The following is a 26,982-nucleotide window of genomic DNA, read 5'->3' as shown; positions in this document are numbered from 1 at the left end:
TTGTAGCCCATTAGTTATTTAGACTAACCTTTCCCTTTTGTCTTTGGCTTTCTTCATTTTCTCTTGATCCAGATGGGGTGAGACCAGTGTAGTATCTTAGATGGCCGTATACAAGCTTTTCAGACCCCAGACTCTAGCTCACTGAAGTAGAATACAGAAAATTTTCTTTATAAACTATGTTATGCCAGTTGAGCTAGCTAGAAATTTGGATGTGTCTGTGGAGCTTCCGGAAACCCTGGTGGTGTAGTGGTTAAGTGCTATGGCTGCTAACCAAAGGGTCGGCAGTTTGAATCAGCCGGGCGCTCCTTGGAAACTCTGTGGGGCAGTTCTACTCTGTCCTATAGGGTTGCTATGAGTCGAAATTGACTCGACAGCACTGGGTTTGGTTTTGGTTTTTTATGGAGCTTCCATGACCTAACCTTCTTCAAGTTGTGTTGGCTTCTCCAGTATTGTGTACTCCCTTACCCTTCACCAAAGTTACTACTTATCTATTGTCTATTTAGTGTTTTTCCCTCCCCACCCATCTCCGCTCTCATAAGCATCAAAGATTGTTTCTTTTTATTCATTAATTTTTTTAATGTAAAACACTAAAAAATCAGCTGGAGTAGAACCCACTGCTGTCAAGTTGATTCTGACTCACAGTGACCTTGTAGGGCAGAATAGAACTGCTCCATAGGGTTTCCAAGGCTGTAAATCTTTACAGAAGCAGACTGCCACATCTTTCTCCTGCAGAGCAGCTGGTGGGTTTGAACTGCCCACCTTTTGCTTACCAGCCTAGCACTGTAACCAGGGCTCATCCATCTGAGATAGAGAGGTCCATAAATATTTATTCTTTCATGACATAATTATTGAGTATTCATTTTTAAAGTTCATCTCTTAAAGCCTGAGAGAATTTCTATCTTTTTGCCCAGAAAAGTCACATTTCATAACCTCTCTGATCCCCTTTTTTTATTTATCAAATTGCAACAGTCTTAACATTTATCTAAGAATTACTCTGAAGATGTAAAGGATGTAAAAGTGTTGTTTTTTTAACTCAGTTTTTCTCTTCGACTACATTAGAAGTTATACATTTTAGGCGTATTGTTGTAGTATAGGGACATCTAGAGGTCTTAACAGTCTAAGGTTAATCAAAATTTTATTTTCTAAACCATAAAAGGTGGATCACAGAAATAGTGTGAATTATAGACAAATTTCTGTGATTGTCAGCTTTTGGTTATGAATTCTCAGGGGAGATTTCCTGTACCAAATAGTCAGGCATGCTTTTTTGTTTCCTTTCTGTGAAGCATGTGTATTTCTCATTCACTTATACTGAAAATATAGACATTTGGAACCTCAAATTTTTGATGAAGAACGTTCATTCACCTTGAGCGTGCTGTAGGCCTTGTCTCCTGTCTTCTGTAGTCTGGATAGCATTCAAAACTGTAGGTCAAGGTCACCAAGGTTTATAAGATAACTTCAGTTGGAAAACTGGCTTCAGAGTTTATTTCCTTTCCAGGGATCCTTCATTTTTGTCCTGCAAATTTTTTCTCTAGCCAGCTTGGCCCTTCATTTAAGAAGAAATAAAAATATTTATAGAGATATTTAGTTATTTTGTTTAGGAGCATCATTTCCACATTGTAAAGTATAAAGCACTACACAAGTAGTAATTTCATCATCGTTGCTAAAGTGCCTCCACTCCATCGAGAAATCCTGCCTTTAAGATATAGTCCAAATTTAATCATCTTGTATAACCTACACTACTATCACCCTAGTACGGCCCATTGTACTTTTGCTTGGATTCTTTCAACAGCTTTCCCTAACTAGTTTTTCTGCTTCTATTCTTAATTTCCTATAGTCAATTCTATACAAAAGGATTTAAAAAAAAAAATAAAAGTCATATCTTGTCACACTTCTGCTTCAATCTTTCATGGTTTCTCATTGTTACTAGAATAATATTCAGCTCCTTTTTGCCAAAAATCATAAAGGTTGTAGAAGAAAAAATAGGCTCAACACTAGAAGCCCTAATACACAGCATTAGCAGGATACAAATCACAACCAACAACATACACGCTCCAGAGGATAAGCTAGATAACTGGGATCTTCTAAAAATTAAACACTTACGCTCATCAAAAGACTTCACCAAAAGAATAAAAAAAGAACCTACAGACTAGGAAAAAATGTTTGGCTATTACAAATCAGACAAAGGTCTAGTCTCTAAAATCTACGAGAAAATCCAACACCTCTACAACAAAAAGATAAATAATCCAGTTAAAAAATGGGCAAAGGAAATGAAGAGACACTTCACTAAAGAAGTCATTCAAGTGGCCAGCAGACACATGAGGAAATGCTCACAATCTCTAGCCATCAGAAAAATGCACATCAAAACCACAATGAGATACCATCTCACCCCGGCATTACTGGCACAAATCAATAAAACAGAAAATAACAAACATTGGAGAGGCTCTGGGGAGATCGGAACTCCTATGCACTGCTGGTGGGAATGCAAAGTGATGCAACCATTTTGGAAAATGACATGGTGCTTCCTTAGAAAGCTAGAAATAGAAATACCATATGATCCAGCAAGCCCACTCCTAGGAATATATCCTAGAGAAATAAGAGTAGTCATGCGAATAGACATATGCACACCCATGTTCATTACAGCATTGTTCACAGTGGCAAAAAGATGGAAAAAACCTAGATGCCCATCAACAGATGAATGGATAAACTGTGGTACATACACACAATGGAGTATTATGCAACACTAAACTACAACGATGAATTTGTGAAGCATCTCATAACATGGATGCATCTGGAGGACATTATGCTGAGTGAAATAAGTCAATCACAAAAGGACAAATATTGTATGAGACCACTACTGTAAAAATTAATGAAAAAGTTTACATACAAAAATAATCTTTGATGGTTATGAGGGAGGGGAGTGGTGGGGATGGAAAAACATCTTAATAGACAATAGACAAGTGGTAACTTTGGTGAAGGGTAAGACAGTGCACAATACTGGGGAAGCCAGCACAGCCTGTACAAGGCAGGGCCATGGTAGCTCCTCAGAGACATCAAAACTCCCTGAGGGACCTAATTGCTGGGCTGAGGGCTGCGGGGACCATGGTCTCAGGGAACATCTAGCTCAGTTGGCATAACAGAGTTTATAAAGAATATGTTCTACATTCTACTTTGGTGAGTAGCATCTGGAGTCTTAAAAGCCTGTGAGCAGCCATCTAGGATACTCTCTTAGTCTCACCCCTTCGGGAGCAAGGAAGAATGAAGAAAACGAAAGATACAAGGGAAAGATTAGTCCAAAGGACTAATGGGCCACATCTACCAAGGCCTCCACCAGACTGAGTCTAGTAAAACTAGATGGTGCCCGGCTACCACCACTGACTGCTCTGACAGAGATCACAATAGAGGATCCCCAGACAGAGCTGGAGAACAATTGTAGAACAAAATTCTAACTCAAAAAGAAAGACCAGACTTGTTGGCCTGACAGAGACTGGAGAAACCCTGAGAGTATGGCCCCCAGAGACTCTTTCAGCTCAGTAATGAGGCCACTCCTAAGGTTCACCCTTCAGCCAAAGATTGAACAGGCTCATGGAACAAAACAGGGTTAAAGGGGTACACCAGCCCTGGAGTGGGGACTGGAAGGTAGGAGGGAACAGGAAAGCTGGTAATAGGGAACCCAGGGTTGAGAAGGGAGTGTTGACATGTCATGGGGTTGTTAACCAATGTCGCACAACAATGTGTGTACTAAGTGTTTGATGGGAAATTAGTTTGCTTGGTAAACCTTCATCTAAAGTTCAATTAAAAAAAAAAAAAATTCAGCTCCTTTTCCTGACCTTTAAAAGCTCTATCCTCCAGGACCTCATCCAGGGCCCTTTTGCTACTCCCACTCACTCCTTCCCCTTTCCAGTGTTCCTCAAACACAATAAACTCATTTCTGCCTCCAGATCTTTACTATTTCTTTTTCTTCAGCTTGGAATGCTTTTCTTCAAATCTTTTGCTTCATTGAGGTTTTCACCTCATTGAGGTTTGTGCACAATTGTTTCTTCTTCAGGGTAGCTTTCCCTGACTACCCTACCTAGAAGTTCTCCTTACCTGATTTCTCTTGTCTCTTTACCCTGATTTATTTTTTATTGTATTTATTAGTACCTGAAATTATTTATTTAAGGATTTATTTAAGTCCTTAAAACCTACAAAAAGAGCTAAAAATATTTACTGAATAGTTAGATATACGTTTGGATCCCTGGACAGCAAGGTTTATGTGTTCCTTTGACATTGACCATAGCTAATTTTAGATCATTTTCGTTACTTCAAGAAGAATCCTTTAGCTTGCCCTATTTATTTTTCATTCTCTGTGGTTAACACAGTATGCAAAATGTAGTTGGCATTTAATGAATCTTTACTGAATGAAAGTGAGTGAATGAATGAATGCAGGTAAGCCAAAAAAAAAATGTCAAATTCAGGACGTTGTTAGTTTACCAAGAAGATAAGGTTTTTTAAGTGTCCTTCTTGGTTAGAATAACCTTAGGAAAAGAAACCTAAACAGTACTTTTTCTCTATATAGTTAGTTTTAAATCAAACTATATATTTTTCCAGTTACGGAAGCATAGAAAAATATTTTTTTTCTATCTCATTGTATATGCTGTCAACCACACTTGTCACTTTGATTTTGTAAATAAAGTATCTCAATTTTTTTTTTTTTTAAGAAAAAATAAAACTTGTCTTAAATATCTTTTCTGTTTTGAGGGAGAATTTAGAACTATCTGTCTTTTCATTAATTTTTTTTTTCTCTCCACAGTTCCATCTCCGAACCTTTATACCCAGCTGAACGCACTACAGTTTACTGTGGATGAAAGAAGCATTCTTTGGTTAAATCAATTCCTGTTGGATTTAAAACAGAGCCTTAATCAATTTATGGCTGTGTACAAGTTGAATGACAATTCAAAATCTGATGAGCATGTCGATGTTCGAATTGATGGCTTAATGCTAAAGGTATCATGTAAACAAATAGATGTGAGAAAAAAACCATTTTTATTGAAGAAAATTTGAGAATTACATTATAATTTCTGGAATTTAACATGGGCCAAAAAAAAAAAAATTTTTTTTTATTCAAATATAAATCAACTTCATTGTGATTTTAATTTTGATTTTGAAATTTCAGTTTTAATGTTGATTCTTAATTATAGATGCTTTGGAGACTGCCTTTTTTCCAGTTTTTGTATTTCTTATGGCTGTTTTTCCATTCTTTCTGTGACTTCATTTGTATTTTTTTCATTGCTCATTCATTTGGGGTTGAACAAAACAGTAAAACTTGAATTGGTCATTTTTGCTACTTCTTAACAGAGGTGATAAAATTTTTCTTCAGAGGAGGGCAAATAATACAGTTAAGCTTTTAAATTACATCTGGGTTTTATTTGTCTCACATTTATGCAGTTATTAGTATCCAAAGATTATAGAAAGTTATTTTTTAGTTGATAGTCTGAACTATTTTTTTTTTTTATGTGAATATTTAAAGCTTTAAATAAAGGAAATTTAAAAATACAGACCTAGTGTAGTTTAGTAAATAGAATAAGACTTGGACATGGAAGACAATTTCAGTTGCTAGTTTTTTTTTTTTTTTTTTAAGTCCTTTGCTAATGGACTAAATATACATACCTTTAATTTCTTCTCTGTAAAATGAGTTTAATAATACCCAACACTTGTATAACTGGCATGTTTTTGAAGATCTTCTCAAAGATTTTATAATATTCAATCTAAAGGGGCATATTTTATAAAACAATTATAGTTTAGGAGACAATTATATAATCTTTAGGTTGTTTTGAGCGTGAGCAGTTTTAAAACCAGTCACTTTAAATTATTTGATGTGAATATTTTGAGGAGTGAGTTTAATTGTCCTTTGAAAATTATTTTACTAAATAGTTTGGTCTGTACTTTTAGGTTTTTTTTTTTTTTTAAGTGTTCTTCCAGAAAAGTGATTCTATTGACTTATCCACACATTCTAGTCCTTCATCCATTCATCCCCCAAATCTCTTGGATTTAAAATTGGTATAAAATAAACCAAAAGCTTTTTCCAAACTTGACACTTGACTTAAGAATATGTACTCAAGACAAAATAAGTATTAATACATCATAATGATTTAATTCAGTTTTTTTCTGTGATCTGTTGTATGTAAAAAATAATTATATATGTGATAATACATTTTTAAGTTCTTATACTCAATCATTTAGGTCTCTTATTCAGTGTAATGAAAAGATTTGAGGGTAGAGTGTGTTTCATGTCTAATAAGAAAAATAGTATTTTGGGAGATAATGTCAAGAAGAACTGAGATAAGTTACGTTCTTGATTGTTTTACCTTCAAGATGTATGGATTTGTGGAGTGGACTAGATTATATATTTGTTTCCCTTCTAGTTTGTCATTCCTTCTGAAATGAAACCTGAAAGTCATCAAGATCAACCATGTGCAATTTCTATTCAGAGTTCTGAAATGATTGCCACAAACACAAGGCACTGTCCAAATTGTAGGCATTCTGATCTAGAAGCTCTGTTTGAAGATTTCAAAGAGTGTGACTTTTTTAGTAAAACATATATCAGCTTTCCTAAAACATGTGACAGTTTTAATCTTCTGCATCCAATCTTCCAGAGACATGCTCATGAACAAGATACCAAAATGCATGATGTTTACAAAGGAAATATTACTCCCCAGTTGAACAAGTATGCTCTAAAAACTTCCGCTGCCACAGATGTTTGGGCTGTATACTTTTCTCAATTCTGGATAGACTATGAAGGGATGAAAAATGGAAAAGGACGACCAATAAATTTTGTGGACTCTTTCCCTCTTTCCATCTGGATTTGTCAACCAACAAGATATGCAGAGTCACAAAAAGAGCTGCAGACATATAATCAGGGATCTCTAAATACGTCACAGAGTGAATCTGCTGACCTGGCTAGCCGGTTGAAGCGGAAAAAGCTCTTGAAGGAATATTACAGTACAGAGTCTGAGCCTTTGACAAATGGTGGCCAAAGACCCTCATCATCGAATACATTTTTACGATCGTCCTCTTCATCATCAGATGCGGATATTCATGTACTAGTTCACGTTCATAAACATGTCAGTGTGCAGGTCAATCACTACCAGTACCTGCTCTTGCTTTTCCTCCACGAATCTCTTACTCTACTTGCAGAGAACTTAAGGAAAGATGTAGAAGCTGTAACTGGCAGTCCTGCCAGTCAGATATCAGTTTGCATTGGAATTTTACTTAAAAGTGCAGAAGTAGCTCTTTTGCTACATCCAGTGCATCAGGCAAATACTCTTAAGTCCCCTGTTTCTGAAAGTGTGAGCCCAATGGCTCCAGATTGTTTGCCAACAGAAGATGGAGAGTTTTTGTCTTCAAAAAGAAAACAAGTTAACAGTGGTGTAAATCAAAAGAGAAGTGTAACTGTTAATCATATGACAGACAGCAGATCTATGAGTGTTGACCTTAGCCATGTTTATTTGAAGGATCCTTTGCTTTTTAAATCAGCTAGTGATACGAATCTGCAAAAAGGTATTTCCTTTATAGATTATTTATCAGATAAAAATTTAGGGAAAATAAGTGAAGATGAAAGTTGCAGCATTGTTTACAAAAATGGCTCAGGAGAAATTGGATCAGAAATAAGTGACAAAAAGAATTCATCTACAGATTCACATAATGTCTTACATTACAGAGAAGATTCAAGTATGCTGTCATTTGATAATGGTGGAAACCAAAATATATTTTCAAATACTGGTAAAGAACGTGAAACGATGGAGTCGTTGGACAAAGCCGAAGATTCTGCTCCAGAAACAGCCTCACTCTCTGAGAACCTAGATATCAGTAAAGAAGAGATATCCACAGTTAGAACACTTAAATCACAGTCGTCTTTAAGGTAACAACATATTGTGGACTTTGGGTTTTTTTGGCATGTATATTTTGTTTTTAAATAGAAAGCTTCATGATAAAATATAGCATTGTTAGAGTTAACAATATGGAAGACTAGAGTTTTCAAAATATGAAACACTTTGAGCCTATACTTAGTAAAAATTTTTTAAAATTTTACTGCGATAAAATGTTTATAACAAAAGGTTTGCCATTTTACCTACCTTTAAGTGTACACTTCAGTGACACTTTGCACTGTGTTGTGCCTTTATCATCACTCTTCATTTCCAAAAGTTTTACATAACCCCAAAGACAAACTCTGTACCCTTTATCGATAATTCCCGTTTTTTCCTTCTCCCATGCCCCTGGTAACCAATAATAAATTTTTGCCTATGTCCTTTTGCCTATTCTAGGTATTTCGTATAAGTAGGATCATACAATATTTGTCCTTTTGTGTCTGGCTTATTTCACACAGCATGTTTTCAAGGTTCATGCATGTTGTAGCATGTATCAGAATTTCATTTTTCTTTATGGCTGAATAATGTCCCATTATTTTTTTTTATATAGATATACCACATGTTGTTTATCCATTCATCTGTTGATGGACACTTGGCTTGTTTCCAGCTTCTGGCTGTAGTGAATGTTGGTGCACTAGTATCTGTCTGAGATCCTACCTAAGACTGTTCATACAGTAGCACATATTATAATAAGTTTATAGTTTTGGGTTATATACCTAGGAGTGGAATTGCTGGGTCATGGTAATTTTATGTTTAGCTTTTTGAGGAACTGGCACACTGTTTTCCATAGTGGCCGGACCATTTTACATTTCTACCAGCAATGCATAAGGGACTCAGTTTCTCTAATCCTGGCCAATACTTGTTAGTTACCATTTTTTCCAGTAATAGCCATCCTGTTGAGTGTGACATGGTATCTCATTGTGATTTTGATTTGCATTTTTCTAATGACCAATGACCTTGAGTATTTTTTCATGTACTGTTTATGTATCTTTGGAGAAATGTCTATTCAAGTCCCTTGTCCAGTTTAATTGGGCTCTTTGCCTTTTTGTTGTTCATGAGCCCATACTTTTTAAAGGGAATGTTAAAATTTGTTAAAAATGTTAAATTATACATATTTTTATTTTGTTAGAAGTATTTTTAAAATGGGATATTTTTCTTTATATATAATGATTGTCTAATAATTTTTGTTTCTTAACAGTGGAAAGCCTAAGGAGCATTGCCCACCCAACATGGCTCCACTCTCTGTTTCTTATAAGAACATGAAAAGAAGCCCTTCACAAACCTCACTGGATACCATTTCACTTGACAGCATGATACTGGAAGAACAGTTGTTAGAGAGTGATGGAAGTGATAGCCATATATTTTTGGAAAAAGGTAAACCAATACAGTTTAAGAAGTCATGTCATAGACATACAAATCTTGATAAAAGAAGTGATATTTAAGTATTTTCATTTATATTCAAAAATCATTCAGTCCAAAAAAAGATCTTACACATCCAAACGCACATACGCACTATACCAAGGGCATTATAGCTAACTTTCTAATTGTTGTTCCATTGCATCTTTTAACTAGGCATTCCTGCTTCTTTATGGTTAGTGTGCAGAAGTTATTCATATACAGTCATTTAAATCAAAAAGTGGCCAACATTAAAGCTACCAGCCTGTATCACAAAGACTTATATATCTGGAAATTCGATTGTGTTGTTGTTGTTAGGTACCATCGAGTCGGTTTCAATTCATAGTGACCCTATAGGACAGAGTAGAACTGCTCCATGGGGTTTCCAAGGAACGGGCTGCTAGATTTCAACTGCTGACCTTTTGGTTAACAGCCAAATGCGTAATCACAACACCACCAGAGCTTCGCAGATTTGATTAGGTAGGGTCAATCTGCAGGATGAATTCTCATTTATATGGTTCCATGACTGGAATTTTATCACATTGAGTCTACTGATTCTGAAAACCAGGATTCTTCCATGTACATGATTATGTATGATGGAACTACATAGCTCCCCCATTTTATTCAGAGGCAATCATTGCCCCAGTGTAGACCACTAAGGATGACCTAGAAAGTATTAGATGCATGTCCATCAGCAAGTCATCAGGGACTTTGTGAACAGGAGTTAACAGTGTGGCCCATAGGGTAGCTGCCACAGACACAGAAACATAGGAGACCAGAGGCAAGTAGGAATTATTTTCTATTTGAAGGGTAATCAGTCTATTGATACAGTTGAAATCAGCTTTGATAAGGAAGGGCTCATAACTACCTAAGACTGTTAATAATACAATACCCCCATTGCCATCGAGTCTATTCTGAATCATAGCGACCCTATAGGACAGAGTAGAACTGCCCCACAGGGTTTCTAAGGAATGGCTGGTGGATTCAAACTGCTGATCTGCCTACCTTTTGGTTAGCAGCTGTAGTTCTTAACCACTGTGCCACCATATCATACAGTAGTACATATTATAATAAGTTTATAGTAAGCAGTAGTATAAGTATTGTTAATATACTCACTATAATAATAGGTACTTATTGCCAGGTGCTTAAAAAACTTATTTAATTTGAACCATAACCCTGTAATAGTAGCAAACATTTATTGAGCATTTACTATGTATTACCACTATTATATATGTTTTATATATATATATATTTAATCCTCACAATTCCACTAATTATGTACTTACTCTTTTCAAAGAGGCTAAATAACTTACCCAAAGTCTCATAGCTAGTAAGTGGTTTAAATCCAGATACTCTGGCTCTAGAGCCTATACCATTAACTACTGTATTCCAGAATTGCCTCAACCCTATTTCACAGATACAGAAACTGAGGCTCCTAAAAGTAATTTGCCTTCAGTCACATCACTATAGGTAGAGTTGGGATTGTCTTTTTTGTTTGTCTGTTCTAAGCTAAGTACTTACTGTACCAATTACTGTTCTAACATTTTACATTATTATTTAATAGTCAAATAAATCTGAGGTAGGAACTATTACTTTCACCATTTAAAACATGATGAAACCAAAGCCTAGGAAGTTAAGCAGTTTGCCTAAGCTCACACTGCTAGTAAGTGGAGTTAGCATTTGAGCCTAGGCAGTTGAACTTCAAAGTCTAAGCTCTTCTGTCTGACCCAAACACATGTCATCTTAACCAGACTCATTCTTTGCATAAAAGTCAGAAAAAAAAAGACGTTTTTGATCCCTGTTTACTCTAACCTGATGGGAGATATTAGTTGTCTACCTTACATGGTAGATAATACTTAATAATAGCAAACATTTATTGAACAGCCCTAGTCACTCTGTCAAGTGCTTTAAAGTACATTGTTTGATTTAATTCTCAAAACAACTGTATGAGGCAGTTATTAATATTATTATTCCCTATTTTATAGATTCAGAAACTGAAGCTTACAGAAACTGGTACATTATGCAAAGTTATATAACTAGTTAGTAACAGAGGCAGGAACTCAGCTAGTCTGATTCAAGAGCCCAAGCTTTTAACCAAACCAGTATGCTATACTAGTTCCCCAGACTTAGGGGATGATTATCATATGTAAACAAAAATCCCTAATCTGGCTTCATTATAGACAGTTCATAGCAATCTCCTTTCCAGCACTCTGCCAGTTATATGTAGAAGAGGCACTAATGATGTGTCATAAAATCTTTTATAAAAAAATAAACCCAGTGCCCTCGAGTCGAGATTCCCGGATAATTCTAATGCTTACCATTCTCTCATTATGGCTTAAAATTCTGCCTTAACAGGATTTCTATCCTACGGTCAAAATATACTTTAAAAACAGTTTTTCTGTGCATACTATCCCTACTTATTCTCAAAGGCAATTGGTAAATTTCTTACTGTTAATTCTCAAAAATAAGTAATAAGGAAAAGTGATTACCACTCAGTGTAGAAAACTGGAAAATACAGAAAACGACAAATTGGGAAATAAAATCACCCAAAATCCCACAGTCTAGTGATAACTATTATTATTTATTCTTATGAATTTGGATATGTATTCATATATGTGTTTATTTGGTGTCATGCTATACATATGGTTTTGTAATCTGCTTTTTGTCCTTTATAAGTATATTCTTTGTTGTTGTTGTTAAGTGCCATCAAGCAGTTCCGACTCATAGCGACCCTACATACCACAGTATGAAACACTGTTCGGTCTTGCGCCATACAGTCGTTATGCTTGAGCCCATTGTTGCAGCCACTGTGTCAGTCCATCTTGTTGAGGGTCTTCCTCTTTTCCACTAACCCTGTATTTTAGCAAGCATGATGTCCTTCTCCAGGGACTGATCCCTCCTGACAACATGTCCAAACTATGTAAGATGGCGTCTCACCTTCTTTGCTTCTAAGAAGCATTCTGGTTGTACTTCCAAGATAGATTTGTTCGTTCTTTTGGCAGTTCATGGTATATTCAATATTCTTCACACACACCACAATTCAAAGCTGTCAATTCTTCTTTGGTCTTCCTAATTCATTGTCTAGCTTTGGCATGTATATGAGGCAATTGAAAACACCATGGCTTGGGTCAGGCGCACCTTAGTCTTCAAGGTGACATCTTTGCTTTTCAGCACTTTAAAGACGACCTTTGCTGCAGATATGCCCAATGCAGTGCATCTTTTGATTTCTTGACTGTTGCTTCCATGGGTGTTGATTGTGGATCCAAGTAAAATGAAATCCCTGACAACTTCACTCTTTTCTCCATTTATCATGATGTTGCTTATTGGTCCAATTGTGAGGATTTTTGTTTTCCTTATGTTGAGGTGCAATCCATACTGAAGGCTATGGTCTTTGATCTTCTTCAGTAAGTGCTTCAAGTCTTCTTCCCTTTCAGCAAGGAAGGTTGTGTCATATGTATAACACAGGTTGTTAATGAGTCTTCCTCCAATCCTGATGCCCTGTTCTTCATATATAGTCCAGGCTTGTTGGATTATTTGCTCAGCATACAGATTGAATAGGAATGGTGAAAGGATGCAACCCTGGCACACACCTTTCCTGAGTTTAAACCACGCAGTATTCCGTTGTTCTGTTCGAACTGCCTCTTGATCCATGTACAGTTTCCTCATGAGTACAATTAAGTGTTCTGGAATTCCCATTCATTGTAATGTTATCCATAATCTGTTATGATCCACATAGTCAAATGCCTTTACATAGTCAATAAAACACAGGTTTTTTTTTTTTTTTTTTAAATATCCTTCTGGTATTCTCTGCTTTCAGCAAGGATCCATATGACATCAGCAGTGATATCCCTGGTTCCACATCGTCTTCTGAATCCAGCCTGAATTGCTGGCAGTTCCCTGTCGATATACTGCTGCATCTACTTTTGAATGATTTTCAGCAACATTTTGCTTGTGTGTGATATTAATGATACTGTTCGATAATTTCCGTATTCAGTTGGATCACCTTTTTTGGGAACAGGCATAAATATGAATCTCTTCCAGTTGGTTAGCCAAGTAGCTGTCTTCCAAATTTCTTAGCACAGACAAATGAGCACTTCCAGCGTTGCATCCAATTGTTGAAACATCTCAATTGGCATTCCGTCAATTCCTGGAGCCTTGTTTTTCACCAATGCCTTCAGTGCAGCTTCGACTTTTTCCTTTAGCACCATCAGTTCTGATCCTATGGTACCTCTTGAAATTGTTGAACGTCGGCCAATTCTTTTTTGGTATAATGACTCTGTGTATTCCTTCAATTTTCTTTTGATGCTTTTTGTGTTGTTAAAATTTACCCCATAGAATCCTTCACTATTGCAACTCAAGGCTTGAGTTTTTTCTTCAGTTCTCTCAGCTTGAGAAATGCCAAGCATGTTCTTCCCTTTAGGTTTTCTATCTCCAGCTCTTTGCATGTGCCATTATAATACTTTAGCTGGTCTTCTTGAGGCACCCTTTGAAATCTTCTGTTCAGTTCTTTTACTTCATCATTTCTTCCTTTTGCTTTAGCTGCTTGTCATTCAAGAGCAACTTTCAGAGTCTCTTCTGCCATGTATCTTGGTCTTTTCTTTCTTTCCTGTCTTTTTAATGACCTCGTGCTTTCTTCATCTATGATAGCCTTCATGTCATTCCACAACTCATCTGGTCTTTGGTCATTAGTGTTCAGTGATTCAAATCTATTCTTGAGTTGGTCTCTAAATTCAGGTAGGATATACTCAGAGTCGTACTTTGGTTCTTATGGGCTTGTGCTAATTTTCTTCAGTTTCAACATGAACTTGCTTATGAGCAATTTCGACAGTCTGTTCTGCAGTTGGCCCTTGGCCTTGTTCTGACTGATGATATTGAGCTTTTCCATCATCTCTTTCCACGGATGTAGTTGATTTGCTTTCTGTGTATTCCATCTGGCGAGCTCCATGTGTATAGCTGTGGTTTATGTTGTTGAAAAAAGGTAGTTGCAATGAAGAAGTCAGTGGTCTTGCAAAATTCTATCATGCAATCTCCGAGATTTTTTCTATCACCAAAGCAGTATTTACCAACTACCGATCCTTCTTGTTTCTGCTTTCCCATTCTAGGCTCCAGTAATTATCAATGTATCCTGATTGCATGTTCCATCAATTTCAGACTGCAGAAGTTGGTAAAAATCTTCAATTTCTTCATCTTTGGCATTAGTGGTTGATGCGTAAATTTGAATAATAGTTGTAGTAACTGGTCTTCCTTGTAGGCATATGGATATTATCCTATCACTGACAGTGTTGTACTTCAGGATAGATCTTGAAATATTCTTTTTGACGATGAATGCAATGCCATTCCTCTTCAAGTTGACATTCCCAGCATGGTAGACCATATGATTGTCTGCTTCAGAATGACCAATACCAGTCCATTTCAGCTCACTATGCTTAGGATATCGATGTTTATGCATTCCATTTCATTTTGGATGATTTCCAGTTTTCCTAGAGTCATACTTCGTATGTTCCACGTTCTGATTAATGGATGTTGCAGCTGTTTCTTCTCATTTTGAGTCGTCCCAAAATGATATTCTAAAAAGTATATTCTATTATTATTTAAACTCCTTTGAAAAACATTTTTCAAGCCTACGTAAGATTGTCGTAAGAATGTACCATGACCTTTTAATCTTTTCCCTAATGTTGGCGCTTTACTGGTATAAAAATCCTATAATTAATACCTTCATTCATAAAATTTTATTTGCATTTCCAATTACTGTCTTAGAATAGATCCCAGTAGCAGACTGCTTCAAGGATCTTGAAATAAGAAGAGCATTGGCTTTGTATGAACATTTACAGGATATGTAACTATATACATTCATTGCTTTTTCTAAACGCAAGTAATTTTTCTCTTTATGGCAGGGGGATTGATTTTCATTGGTAGAAGACCCTTGATTTCTTTATTTTTACAAGAAATAGGTGAATAGCCTTATTGTTTTTAAAAAAAATTAGATACTATAGAATGAAAATTTGTTCATGTCAATTTCCAGTTTAATCCTGGTAACTTCTCATTGCTTTAAGTCTATTAAGTTTAAAATCCTTAACGTGACCAGCAAGGCGCCATATGATGTAGCCCTAGCTTACCTTTCCTTCTCTTTCCTACTTGCTCATTATACTTAAAGTGTACTATGTAATACCTCAGTCTTTCTCTCAGTTACTTCACTGTGACAAAAATTTTTTTCTACCTCAAGGTCATTGTATCTGTGCCTAGAATGCTCTTTATTTCTTTCTGTTCACTTTGCTTAAATGTTCCTTTATCAGGGAAGCTTTCTTAACCCTTTTTTATGCTAGGAACTGCTGTGACATGCACTTTTCAGCTCCTCATACCACAGATGTGTTCACAGGCATCTTCCTGGGTCCTACAAACTGTTTGTTCATTCAGTAGATAATTTATTGAGTACCTGCTGTGTTGCCAGACATTGGGATAGAGTCCGAATATACAATGAATCTAATAATAAAAAATTGAGGCCTGTGTTTTGTATGTCTTTGATTTTTTCTAATCTAATTTTTTAAGTAATTCATTTTTATTGTATTTTTTTTAAATACTGATCCGTGATGGATTTGAAAAGTTTTTTTAAAAATTTGTCTTTTACCACAGATAATTTGAGAAACTTTGAAAGTAGGGCACACTGAGAAATTAAGGCAGGTAGATAAGGCTAAGGATGGGAATAGCCACATTGACAATAAATGGCAGTATATTAGTATAAAAGATAATTAGGAGTTACTATAAGCTACCAAAAAGGGGAATGAATTGGTTAGGCTAGGACTGTTCAGTGTAGGATAGATTAGAGGAGGTGGGGCGAAGCTTTCCGCCATGCCAGCACTGCATCTCAGTAGGAAGAGAGAACACACTGTGGTCATTGGTGGTTGCTTTTTTTCATCCTAAGTTTAGATCTATAATTTTTTTTTTTTTATCATGGTGAAAACTATACATTACAAAACATGTATCATCTCAGTAATTTCTACATGTGCAATTCAGTGTGTATCTATAACAGTTTATTGTGGGAAATCATTTTTCATTATGTGATAACTAACCACAATCTTAACTTTGCTTATTGTTTTTTAAACACTGTACTGGAGAAAGTGTTGAAGGGCTTGTCATTTTTGGTTAGATAAACAGAATATTGTTGGATCATATGTAAAACTGATTTTATTAGTTTAGTTTTGTCTTATTTCAGGTATTAAGAAGAACTCGATTACAAATTACCAGAGCCCAGTAGAGAGTGTGAATGCCAGTGCAAACATACAGAATTATGGCGAAACCTCTCCTGATGCTGTCAGTACTAATTCAGAGGGTGCTCAAGAAAATCATGATGACCTGGTAATCGTTTCCGAGAGATTCTATGAAGAGAAATGCTACCAACTTTATTTCATACTCAATATGTACACATTTTAGCACCTAAAGTTAATATATAAAATGAATTGACTTAGATCGTGGATGATTCATTCCGTTTGCTGCTTCTACTCGTGAAAGTGCTTTCTCCCCTTTTTCTGTTTTGCTCTATGTTTCACTTTTCTAAATTTGTTTTATTGATTGTTGGAGCGGGGGAGTTCTGTCTTTCTTTTTTTCATCCTGTCTTATTTTTTACCTTTATTTTCTTTCAGTTTAGATATACTTTGAAAAAGTTTAACAGCAAGAATGTGGCCAGTCCTTATAATGAGAGGCTTTCTAGAAAAGAAAGATGTTTACTGATTTATTTTAAGCCCTCCTTACTCAGTACAATATTCTTAAAGAAGACTTAGGAAAACATTGCCTTAGAAAAATTTTTCTCTTTTACATGAAAATGTCTTATAATGCATCTTTGTAACCTGAAAAAAATCTTTTCTTGGCTGAATAAAAAGAAAGGAAAGAAAAGTTTTCACCATAATGTAATAATCAACATACTGATGGTCAAAAGTATATATTTTGGTCTGTTTGGTCACAGTTGTATTTTTAAGGATTATGGTATTAGTTTTTAAACTTTGTTCTTAATTATTTGGTATACTAATATTATTTATGCAATCATTAATAGATGTCAATTGTGGTATTTAAAATTACTGGTGTTAATGGAGAAATTGACATCCGAGGGGAAGATATTGAAATATGTCTTCAAGTGGACCAAGTGACACCAGACCAATTAGGCAATATCAGTTTTCGGCATTACCTTGGTAATCGTTCCGTAGGTAAGATCATATATTCTTTTTACTGTTTTTTACTACTTTTCACACAAGACACTTTCATATGATTTAGGTTTTTTTCTATACATAGGGACTCATCATCAGTCCTATCTTTGACATAATTGAATTCAAGGAAAATTACATTTATTTATAATAATAATAATGGAGATTTATTTTTTTGATTACCTTAAAAAAAATTGCCATAAAGTGTTTTGATTATTAGAAATATGTAATTCATTGAAAACAGATTCTTTAATTTCTTTTTGTTTATACTCTTGATAAGTTCAGAGTCTTACTTTTCAGTCTTTCTGTTCGAGTTAATGGGTCTCAGAAAACTGAGCTATTTTCTATATGAAAAGAGTGATAAAGTAATCCTAGGAGGTCAAATTTAGTTTCACGCTGGAATAAATGTCAGTATCTGTATTCCCTTGCTTTGCTTATAAGCAAACATTTCCTATGCTGGCGTGCTACTTGGAAAAAACACGTATCCTGTTCTTGTAGTTCTTCATTCCAAGATCAGCACATTGACTTGGGCACAAAGGGATTTAAGTAATAAAACATGTAGTGTGCAAAGAGGAAACCACATTTAAACCGTCCTTTTTTCAGCGTTTACAGGAAGGCACCACTCATGGCTTTCACTCATTTGAAGAAATGAATTTATTAGAATAGTTATATTAAGAATTTGAAATGACAGTGTTTTTTTATTTTTTTAATCTTTTAAAAAGTCACTGAGCTTTAATACTTTGCTATATATGCAGAGTGCTATATTTGTTACATAACATGTTGAAATAAATACAGCCCTGCATGATATCAGATAAGTATGCTATCATCTCACATCCTGAGTATTGCAGGTACATGTGCCATTTGTCCCTAAGCCAGCATCACAGAAAAAAAAATTGGCTCTTGACTTTATGTGTAGGCTTTACAGTTTACAATGTGTCTGTTAAAAAAATTTGAGAATTTTATATTTGTTGTTGTTATGTGCTGTCGTGTTAATTCCAACTCATAGCAACCTATAGGACAGAGTAGAACTACCCCATAGGGTTTCCAAAGTTGTAATTTTTACGGGAGCAGATTGCAGTTTTCTTTTTCCTGTGGAGCGGCTGGTGGGCTCCAACGGCCAACCTTTCAATTAGCATCTGAGTGCTTAACTGTCAGTCACCAGGGCCTCTAAAAACATTTGAGAGTTTCATATTAGCAAGTCTAAGTCCCAATAGCATGCAAAATGGGCGAAAGCTAAGTATATATTTAGAAATCTATTTAGAAAGATTTCATAGTGGGGGTTAAAAAACAAAACAAAAAAATGACTGAACATAATATTTCAAAACCTAGACCCTGTTCTGTACCCAGTCAGCCACTTTTCAAATTATACTCTTAGGTTATTCCAGTTGCACATTTTCATTACTCTTTATAATTTTGTTCCTAACTACAGAAATCATTCTGAAATGCCTGTGTATGGGTTATATAGTCAGTGCTAGCTAATACTTTCTGTTCCCCCAAGTGTCTCTGGTTGTTTGAAGAGAAACAAAAAACACATATAAAGGAAAGGGGAAGGTGGAAGTGGGAAAGGGGAGGAAAAACAACAGCATAGCTTGAACATTTCGAACAATAAGCCATACTCATGAAGATAGTATTTGAACTATACATACACTGTTGTCACTCTGTCATGAACAGTATTACAGAGTTGTTTTTGTTTGTCTGATTGTTTTTTCCTATCCAGTATCGTATTTTGGATTCCTTTGGTGCAGTGGTTATGTGCTTGGCTGCTAACTGAAAGGTTGGTGGTTCAAACCCACCATCTACTCTGGGAGAAAGATGTGGCAGTCTACTTCTGTAAAGATTAAAAAAAAAAAAAACACCAAACTCATTGCCATCAAATAGATTCTGACTCATAGGACCCTATAGGACAGAGTAGAACTGCCCCATAGCATTTCCAAGGAGCAGCTGGTTGCTTTGAACTACTGACCTTTTGGTTAGTAGCTGAGCTCTTAACCACTGTGCCACCAAGGTTTCGTCCATAAAGATTACAGTCTTGGAAACCCTGTGGAGCAGTTCTACTCTGTCCTGTAGGGTTTCTGTAAGTCAGAATTGACTCGAAGGCAATGGGTTTAATAGGAAGACCTGAATATCATAATTCCACACTACAAGAGGAAGGAGAGAGTGATTTTGACTAATGAAGTTTTTGTTTTATTTTATCCTGCTCCAAAATATTATTTTTGTTTAAAATTATTTCTGGCTTTCAAATAAAATGCGTGTGAGCATGCATGCATGTGTATTGGCGGGGGCGGGGGGGAGGCGAGTAGATAAAAGGTAAAATAAAATCACATTAGCCAAGTGTTTTGTTGCTCCTATTGTTAAACTGACGAATTAACTTTTGTTGTTTTTTCTTGATAGTGGAAAGAACATTGTCTAAGAGTTACCAAGTTTTGGGCTTTTCTTTTACCCTCTGTTAAAAAAAAAAAAAAAAAGCTACAAGTTTTTTAATGTTTAAAGAATTCTTGGTATTTTTTTTAACTCTTACTGTGAATTTATTTTTACTAAATAAGTAAATAAACCAAAAACCAAACCTGTTGCCGTTGAGTCGATTCCGACTCATAGCAACTCCATAGGACAGACTAGAACTGCCCCCATAGAGTTTCCAAGGAGTGCCTGGTGGATTTGAATTGCCAATCTTTTGGTTAGCAGTTGTAGCACGTAACCACTACAACATCAGGGTTTCCACTTAATAAGTAGTACTAATCAAAAAACAACCAACCAAAAAAACCAAACCTGTTGCCTTTGAGTTAATTCCCACTCATGGTGATCCCATGTGTTACCGAAGAAAAATGAGCTCCAAAAGGTTTTCTTTGTTGTAATCTTTACAGAAGCAGGTTGCCAGTCCTTCCTTTTAAGGCACCTCTGGGTGGGTTCAAACCTTCAAACTTTTGATTAGCGGCCAAACCCAAACCATTTGTGCCACCAAGGGACCTAACAGTACTAATAATTAAAGTGAATTCTGTGCCTGAAATAAAAAATTTACAAACAATTCTGCACTTTGATTTCTGTGTGGACACCTATTCATGGTGCATGTATATATTTAACCTAATTCCTTGTACCCCAGCCCTCCCACAAATAGGTTTACATTTGACCTAAGTAAAACTGCAGTATTCACATACTTGTCTTTCTGCCTATATTTGAGGGAAAAACTAAAATATCTTTTTATCATGGATTTAATTAGTAGAGCCTTCTTATGACAATCTATGGGATAAATAGCTTTGTGACCTCAGTAACAGAAAGATGTGTCTCTTTCCAGAAAAAAAAAGTATTTTTGTTTTTTAAAATAGGTTCTGTGAATTGTGAAACTGATTTTTTTTTTTCTTTGCTGCTAGGAAGTTCATTTGTGGTCTACCTTCAGCACAGCCACTTAAATAAATGTGTTTTGGGTTATTAACCTCACCAACTGTCTTCTCCTTTTCCTTCTCATCCTTATATTTTCCTTGCTTACTTGGTTTTTTACATGATTATCCCATGTGCACAGTGTCTCCTCTTTTTGTACTTAGATAGCATAAAACAAGAAAATAGTGACCATGAGGGTCATTCACAACTAGTTTACTACAGCAGTGCCACTAGGAACTTATATTGTTTAAAATTAGATATCCTCTGGGTAATGTACTGAAATTTAAAAAAATTGTTTTTAAACAGAAGTATTTGTGTCTTTGTAACCCACCTAAAATTCTTTTTTGGAACACAGCCAAGACATAAATAAATGTAATGATATATATATATTTTCTTTACTATAATTTCAGTTTTCAGTCTGTCTTTTAATAGAAGCATTTTAATGAGGTTTTTCTATTTGCTATTCTGTTATTAAAGGACACAGTTTCAATGAGAAAAGTGTGAAGCTTTAGGCTTTTGTTGCTTCTTGGGAAATGTCTTAAGAGTCACTGAAAAGCCACAATTTTGTTTCTTCATCACAATTGCCCATTATAGTACAAATAGATAGGCACACACTCAAACATGCTAAGTATCAGAGGTGTGTATCATATCAGAGACATATCACAGCATGCTTTATCATGGAACAAAAATATACGAAATAAAAATATTAGAGACTATTGTTGTAGTCAGAGTTGCCTATGAAAATTGAAGTTAGGTTGTTTTTGCTATAATACGCAATGTAAAATATTAAATTTATTTAGGGATAAATATTAAGACTTTATTTAATGTCTTACAAATTCATAATAACCACCTTTTTAATGACAAATAATAGAGTGATATTTTTGAGTTGTGCTAAAACATTAAAATTTTGTGTTCGTTTTTCACAGGTTCGGATCAGAAAGCTGAAATTCATGCCAAATCCTCTCCTAAAATTACTTTGAGATTTGAAAGTGGGCCTGGTGCTGTAATACACTCCTTGCTTGCGGAAAAAAATGGGTATCTGCAATGCCATATAGAAAATTTTAGCACTGAGTTTCTAACATCTACTCTTATGAATATTCAACATTTTTTGGAAGATGAAACTCTCGCAACAGTGATGCCAATGAAGATACAAATTTCTAACACAAAAATAAATTTAAAAGTATGTTAATAAACACTTTTGTATTCTCATGTTCTAAGTGTTCATTTTGCCTACCTGGACTTTGCTTCATGTCTAAGAAGATTCCTTCTCTATAATATATGCTTTTATCAGCCTTTATTAAAATGAATTAAATTTGTTCTGTGTGGTAAATGATAGCTTTCTTATAAATTAGAAAATATCTAACTAGAACAGGCAGTTTTCGCACTATGATGTGCTTTTTCACTAAAGCATGTGATGATGTAATTCTTATTCCTTAAGAAATATTATTGACTGAAGTAATGTTTAAGAAAGTGATTATTTTAATTTTATAATTTAAGAATAACATGCCAATACTATTTCTCTTTCCTGTAGGATGACAGTTCACGTGATAGTACGATATCCCTTGAACCAGTTCCTATAACTATCCATATTGATCATATCGTGGTAGAAAGAAATGATGATGGCTCTTTTCATATCAGAGGTATATGTGAAAAAACAATTCAGATGAATAGCTACTGAAATTTTGAAGCTAAATTGTTTTTGTGTTGATCATTTTCTTTTCACTCATACTTATATTTTATTTTATATGTATGTACATCGTCAGTATAGTAGTGGATGATTAAGGGACACTTTCAGAACATTATAATGAAATATCATCAGTGTGTGAACTTATAGCCCAGAAAGAACTCATCTGCAGTAACTGTTCTACAAATGTGTTTGAATGAAACTGAGAGATGATTTTTTGGTCTTACAGACTTAACCCCTTTCTTAGCTTTATTTCCCACTGTTCCTTTATATACACTTAACCAAATTGGTATACTCCCTTAACAGAAATTGTCTTGCACTTTTTCATCTCCATGTTATTTGCCTTGTCAGGAGCATTCATTAGAATTGCTCATCCTCTGTGTAAATTTTGTCCATCTTTCCAGGGTTATCTCAAGCTTCTCCTGTTCAAGGAAGCCTTTTCTCTCCACTATAGCCTGATATGACTTCTTCCTAAAATTTTGATGGTACTTATTCTCTGTATATTTGTTAGTTATAATATACTGCCATGCATTTAGTTCTCCTTCAGTTTATATCTCTGCTCTAACAAGATTTTTAAGGTCTCTAGTATAAGACTTGTGTCTTATAAGGTGGCATGGAGTAGTGGAAAGACCCTGAGTCGTAGTAGACTTGGGTGTTTTAGTACTCAACTATGTTAGCTAGTTGAGGGTGAAACATGGGGGACTGATAAGGCACCTATTTTATCCTCTATCAAAATCCCCATGAAATGACAGAATAGTAATAGTGCAGAAAAAGAAGAATAAATATCATCAATGGATCAGAAATTCTTAAAAGAGCACAACCAGAGAGCAAACTGGAGAGGCAAAACCAGAGTTATCGATAGCCATAAACACATGAAAGAGAGGACTCTTGCTGATATAGGAGTAATTTGTAAGGACCTCATAACTCAAGAATCTCCCTCTCTGAGTTTAGTACTGAATGATGGACATAGGAGTCACGTCAGCAGAGATAAAAATGTCAGTTTCATTACTAATAAAAGCTTGAGTGTAGAATGTAGCTTTTGTTTGTGAGAACATAGGCTTCCTAGGTACCTCTCTTTCCCAAATGCTTCAGTTCCCAATACTGCAGGCTTATCTTGTAGAAAGAGCAGAACAGATGCACCCTTTTTATAGGAGTCATATACCAAAGCAGAAAGGGACTGAGCCACACATAACCAAAACCAAACCCGTTGCCGTAGAGTCAATTCCAACTCATAGTGATCCTATAGGACAGAACAGAACTGCCCCCATATGGTTTCAAGAAGTGCCTGGTGGATTTGAACTGCCAGCCTTTTTGGTTAGCAGCCATAGCTCTTAACCACTAGGCCACCAGGGTTTCTAAGGCACATATACATCATTTCTTTGCACAAACTCTAGGGAAGTTTCTCCTCAAAAATGGAAGAGATCTCCCCAACAGAATAGAGATTAAAAAATAGGTCCCTAAGGCATTAGGGTGAATAATCTAGACTACTTTTTAAGATTTTTTGTGGTCCTTCTAAGGAGCAGATTTTAGTGAGGTTTGCATGTAGACTAAATTATTGAAGATAGATTCTGTATCTGAATACGTAAGGCAGGGCCCCAGATAGGCAGCTGCCGAGTCCCAGGAAGACAATGATTTCACATCCAGTTGAGAAACCTGATATATCTTACCCAGCAGGCCAGATCCTTCATCCTGCACAATCACTAGGTATATATCCACTGCTGTAGAGTCAATCCTGACTCATAGCAACCCTATAGGACAGAATGGAACTGCCCCATACGGTTTCCAAGGAGTGCCTGGTGGATTTGAACTGCTGACCTTTTGATTAGCAGCCGTAGCTCTTAACCAGTACGCCACCAGGGTTTCTGTCAGTAGGTATAAAAAAAAGAACTTTTTTTTTTTTTTAGGTTATGATAAATAAAAACAGCCTCCATAGTCAAGAATTCTCAGGCATTTAAAGAAGACTGTATTAGTCAGCATTCACGATTGTAAGCAAAACACTGTCTAGCTAGTGGGGTAGACAAGGAGCTTGTAAACAAGTATTGGAATGGAACAGAACTGAGAATCCAAAAATAAACCTTTACGTTTGTGGGTAATTAGTTTTTGACAAGGGTTCCAAGACAATTCACTAGAGGAAATAATGAATCTTTTCAACAAATGGTGCTGGAGCTACTAAGTATCTAAAAGCAAAAGAATGAAATTGAACTCTTTCATTACACCATACACAAAATTGTATTAGATACCGAAACTTAACAGCTAAAACTATAGTACTCTTAAAAGAGAGCATAGGAGTAAATATTTATGACCTGGGGGTAAGCAAAGCCTTCTTAGATATCACAGCAAAAGCACTAATGGCAAGAGAAAAAATAAATTGGACCTCATCCAAATTAAGAACTTTTTGGTACATGAGATACTACCAAAGTGAAAAGATAGCCCACAGACTGGGAAATTATATATCTGATAACTTAAAACTCTTATAACTTAATACTGAAAAGATAGATAAACCAATTTAAAAATGGGCACAGGATCTGAATAGACCTTTCTCCAAGGATGATATGTTGTTGTTTTTAGGTGCCTTCTAGTCAGTTCCAACTCCTAGCAACTCTACATGCAATAGAACAAAACACTGCCCGGTCTTGCACCATCCTCACAGTCGTTGCTATGCTTCACCCCACTGTTGCAGCTACTTTGTCAGTCCAGCTTGTTGAGGGTCATCTTTTTTTTTTTTGCTGACCGTCTACTTTACCAAGCATGATGTCCTTCTCCAGGGACTGGTCCCTCCTGATGACCTGTCCAAAGTACATGAGTTGAAGTCTCGCTGTCCTCGCTTCCGAGGAGCACTCTGGCTGTACTTCTTCCAAAACAGATGTGTTCGTTCTTTTGGCAGTCCATGGTATTTTCAGTGTTCTTCGCCAACAATGTAATTCAAAGGTATCAGTTCTTCTTTGGTCTTCCTTATTCATTGTCCAGCTTTCACATGCATTTGAGGCAACTGAAAATACCATGGCTTGGATCTAGTGCACCTTAGTCTTTCAGAGTTACATCTTTGCTTTTCAACACTTTAAAGAGTCCTTTTGCAGCAGATTTGCCCAATGCAATTCTTCATCTTAATTTCTTGACTGCTGCTTCCATGGTCATTGATTGTGGATCCAAGCAAAATGAAATCCTTGACAACTTCAATCTTTTCTCCGTTTATCACCATGTTGCTTATTGGTCCAGTTGTGAGGATTTTTGTTTTCTTTATGTTGAGGTGTAACCCATACTGAAGGCTGTGGTCTTTGATCTTCATCAGTAAGTGCTTCAAGTCCTCTTTGCTTTCAGCAAGCAAGGTTGTGTCATTTGCATATCACAGGTTGTTAATGAGTCCTCCTCCAATCCTGATGCTGCTTTATTCTTCGTATAGTCTGGCTTCTCGTGTTATTTGCTCAGCATACATATTTTTTATTCACCCAGTCATTCAACAAGTTCTTTTTTTTTTTCTTTTTTTGTAATATCTATTAGGTCTATCAATTTGGAAACCCTGGTGGCATAGTGGTTAAGAGCTATGGCTGTTAACCGAAAGGTCAGCAGTTCGAATCCACTAGGTGCTCCTTGGAAACCATATGGGGCAGTTCTGCTCTGCTCCATAGGGTCGCTATGACTCAGAATCAACTTGACAGCAGTGGGTTTTAATGGGTAGGTCTATCAAAAATAAATAAATAAATAACTTGTTGAATGGGTGCTTAAAAACAGAATGAAAACAGCTGAAGGTTGAGTTGGTGATCTTTAATAGAAATGTCCAATAAAACTTTGTGATGATGGAAATATTCCATAATAAATAGTCAAGTTGTTATTGTACACTTGAAATGTGGCTACTGCAATTGAGAAACTGGATTCTTAAGGTTATTTAATTTTTAATTTAAATACCTACATGTGACTAGTGGCCACTATATTGGACAACACAAGTATAGAAAGTTGAACAAAGGGGATTCACCTAAAAAGCAAGAGAAGAAAGGAGAAGATAAAATTATGTTTAAAATGGTGAGAAATGAGGGATAGATCCAAGTTCTAACATCTGTCTAAAGGAACTTCTAGAAAGAACAGAAGAAAGGAAAGAGGAAAAAATAATGCAATAAATAATAAAAGAAATATTGCTAAATTTGAAGGAAGAGACAAGTTTTCAAACTGATAGAGCCAATCACGTGCAGAGCAGAGTGAATGAAAATAACAACCCTTACCTGGATATAACTGGTGAAATTTCAGAACAGCGAGGATAGAGAAAGGTCCTGAAAGTATCTAGAGAGAGAAAGCAAAGGGTGAGAATCAGACTTTCCATTGGCAACACTGGATATTAGAAGACAGTGAAGAAATTTTCTCAGAGTTCTGTAGGGAAATGATTTTGAACCTAAACTTTTATTTTGAAGGCAAAATAAATATAATTTTTAAAAATGGAAAGAAT

At 35.6% G+C, this 26,982-nt stretch overlaps 1 protein-coding gene across 1 annotated transcript in view; it reads left to right on the top strand.

Moving 5' to 3' along the window:
• Positions 1–26,982, top strand: part of BLTP3B (bridge-like lipid transfer protein family member 3B) — a 113,369-nt gene that overhangs the window by 77,391 nt on the left and 8,996 nt on the right. Inside the window, exons 13-19 of the mRNA XM_049884140.1 lie at positions 4,790–4,983; positions 6,402–7,897; positions 9,103–9,278; positions 16,510–16,652; positions 17,344–17,494; positions 21,790–22,043; positions 22,395–22,503. Coding sequence (XP_049740097.1) covers positions 4,790–4,983; positions 6,402–7,897; positions 9,103–9,278; positions 16,510–16,652; positions 17,344–17,494; positions 21,790–22,043; positions 22,395–22,503 — 2,523 coding nt within the window. The remainder of the gene's footprint in view (positions 1–4,789; positions 4,984–6,401; positions 7,898–9,102; positions 9,279–16,509; positions 16,653–17,343; positions 17,495–21,789; positions 22,044–22,394; positions 22,504–26,982) is intronic.

The sequence above is a fragment of the Elephas maximus genome, chromosome 4 (assembly GCF_024166365.1).
Source record: "Elephas maximus indicus isolate mEleMax1 chromosome 4, mEleMax1 primary haplotype, whole genome shotgun sequence".
Taxonomy (NCBI): Eukaryota; Metazoa; Chordata; class Mammalia; order Proboscidea; family Elephantidae; genus Elephas; species Elephas maximus.
This window is presented reverse-complemented; position numbering and strand designations above follow the sequence as displayed.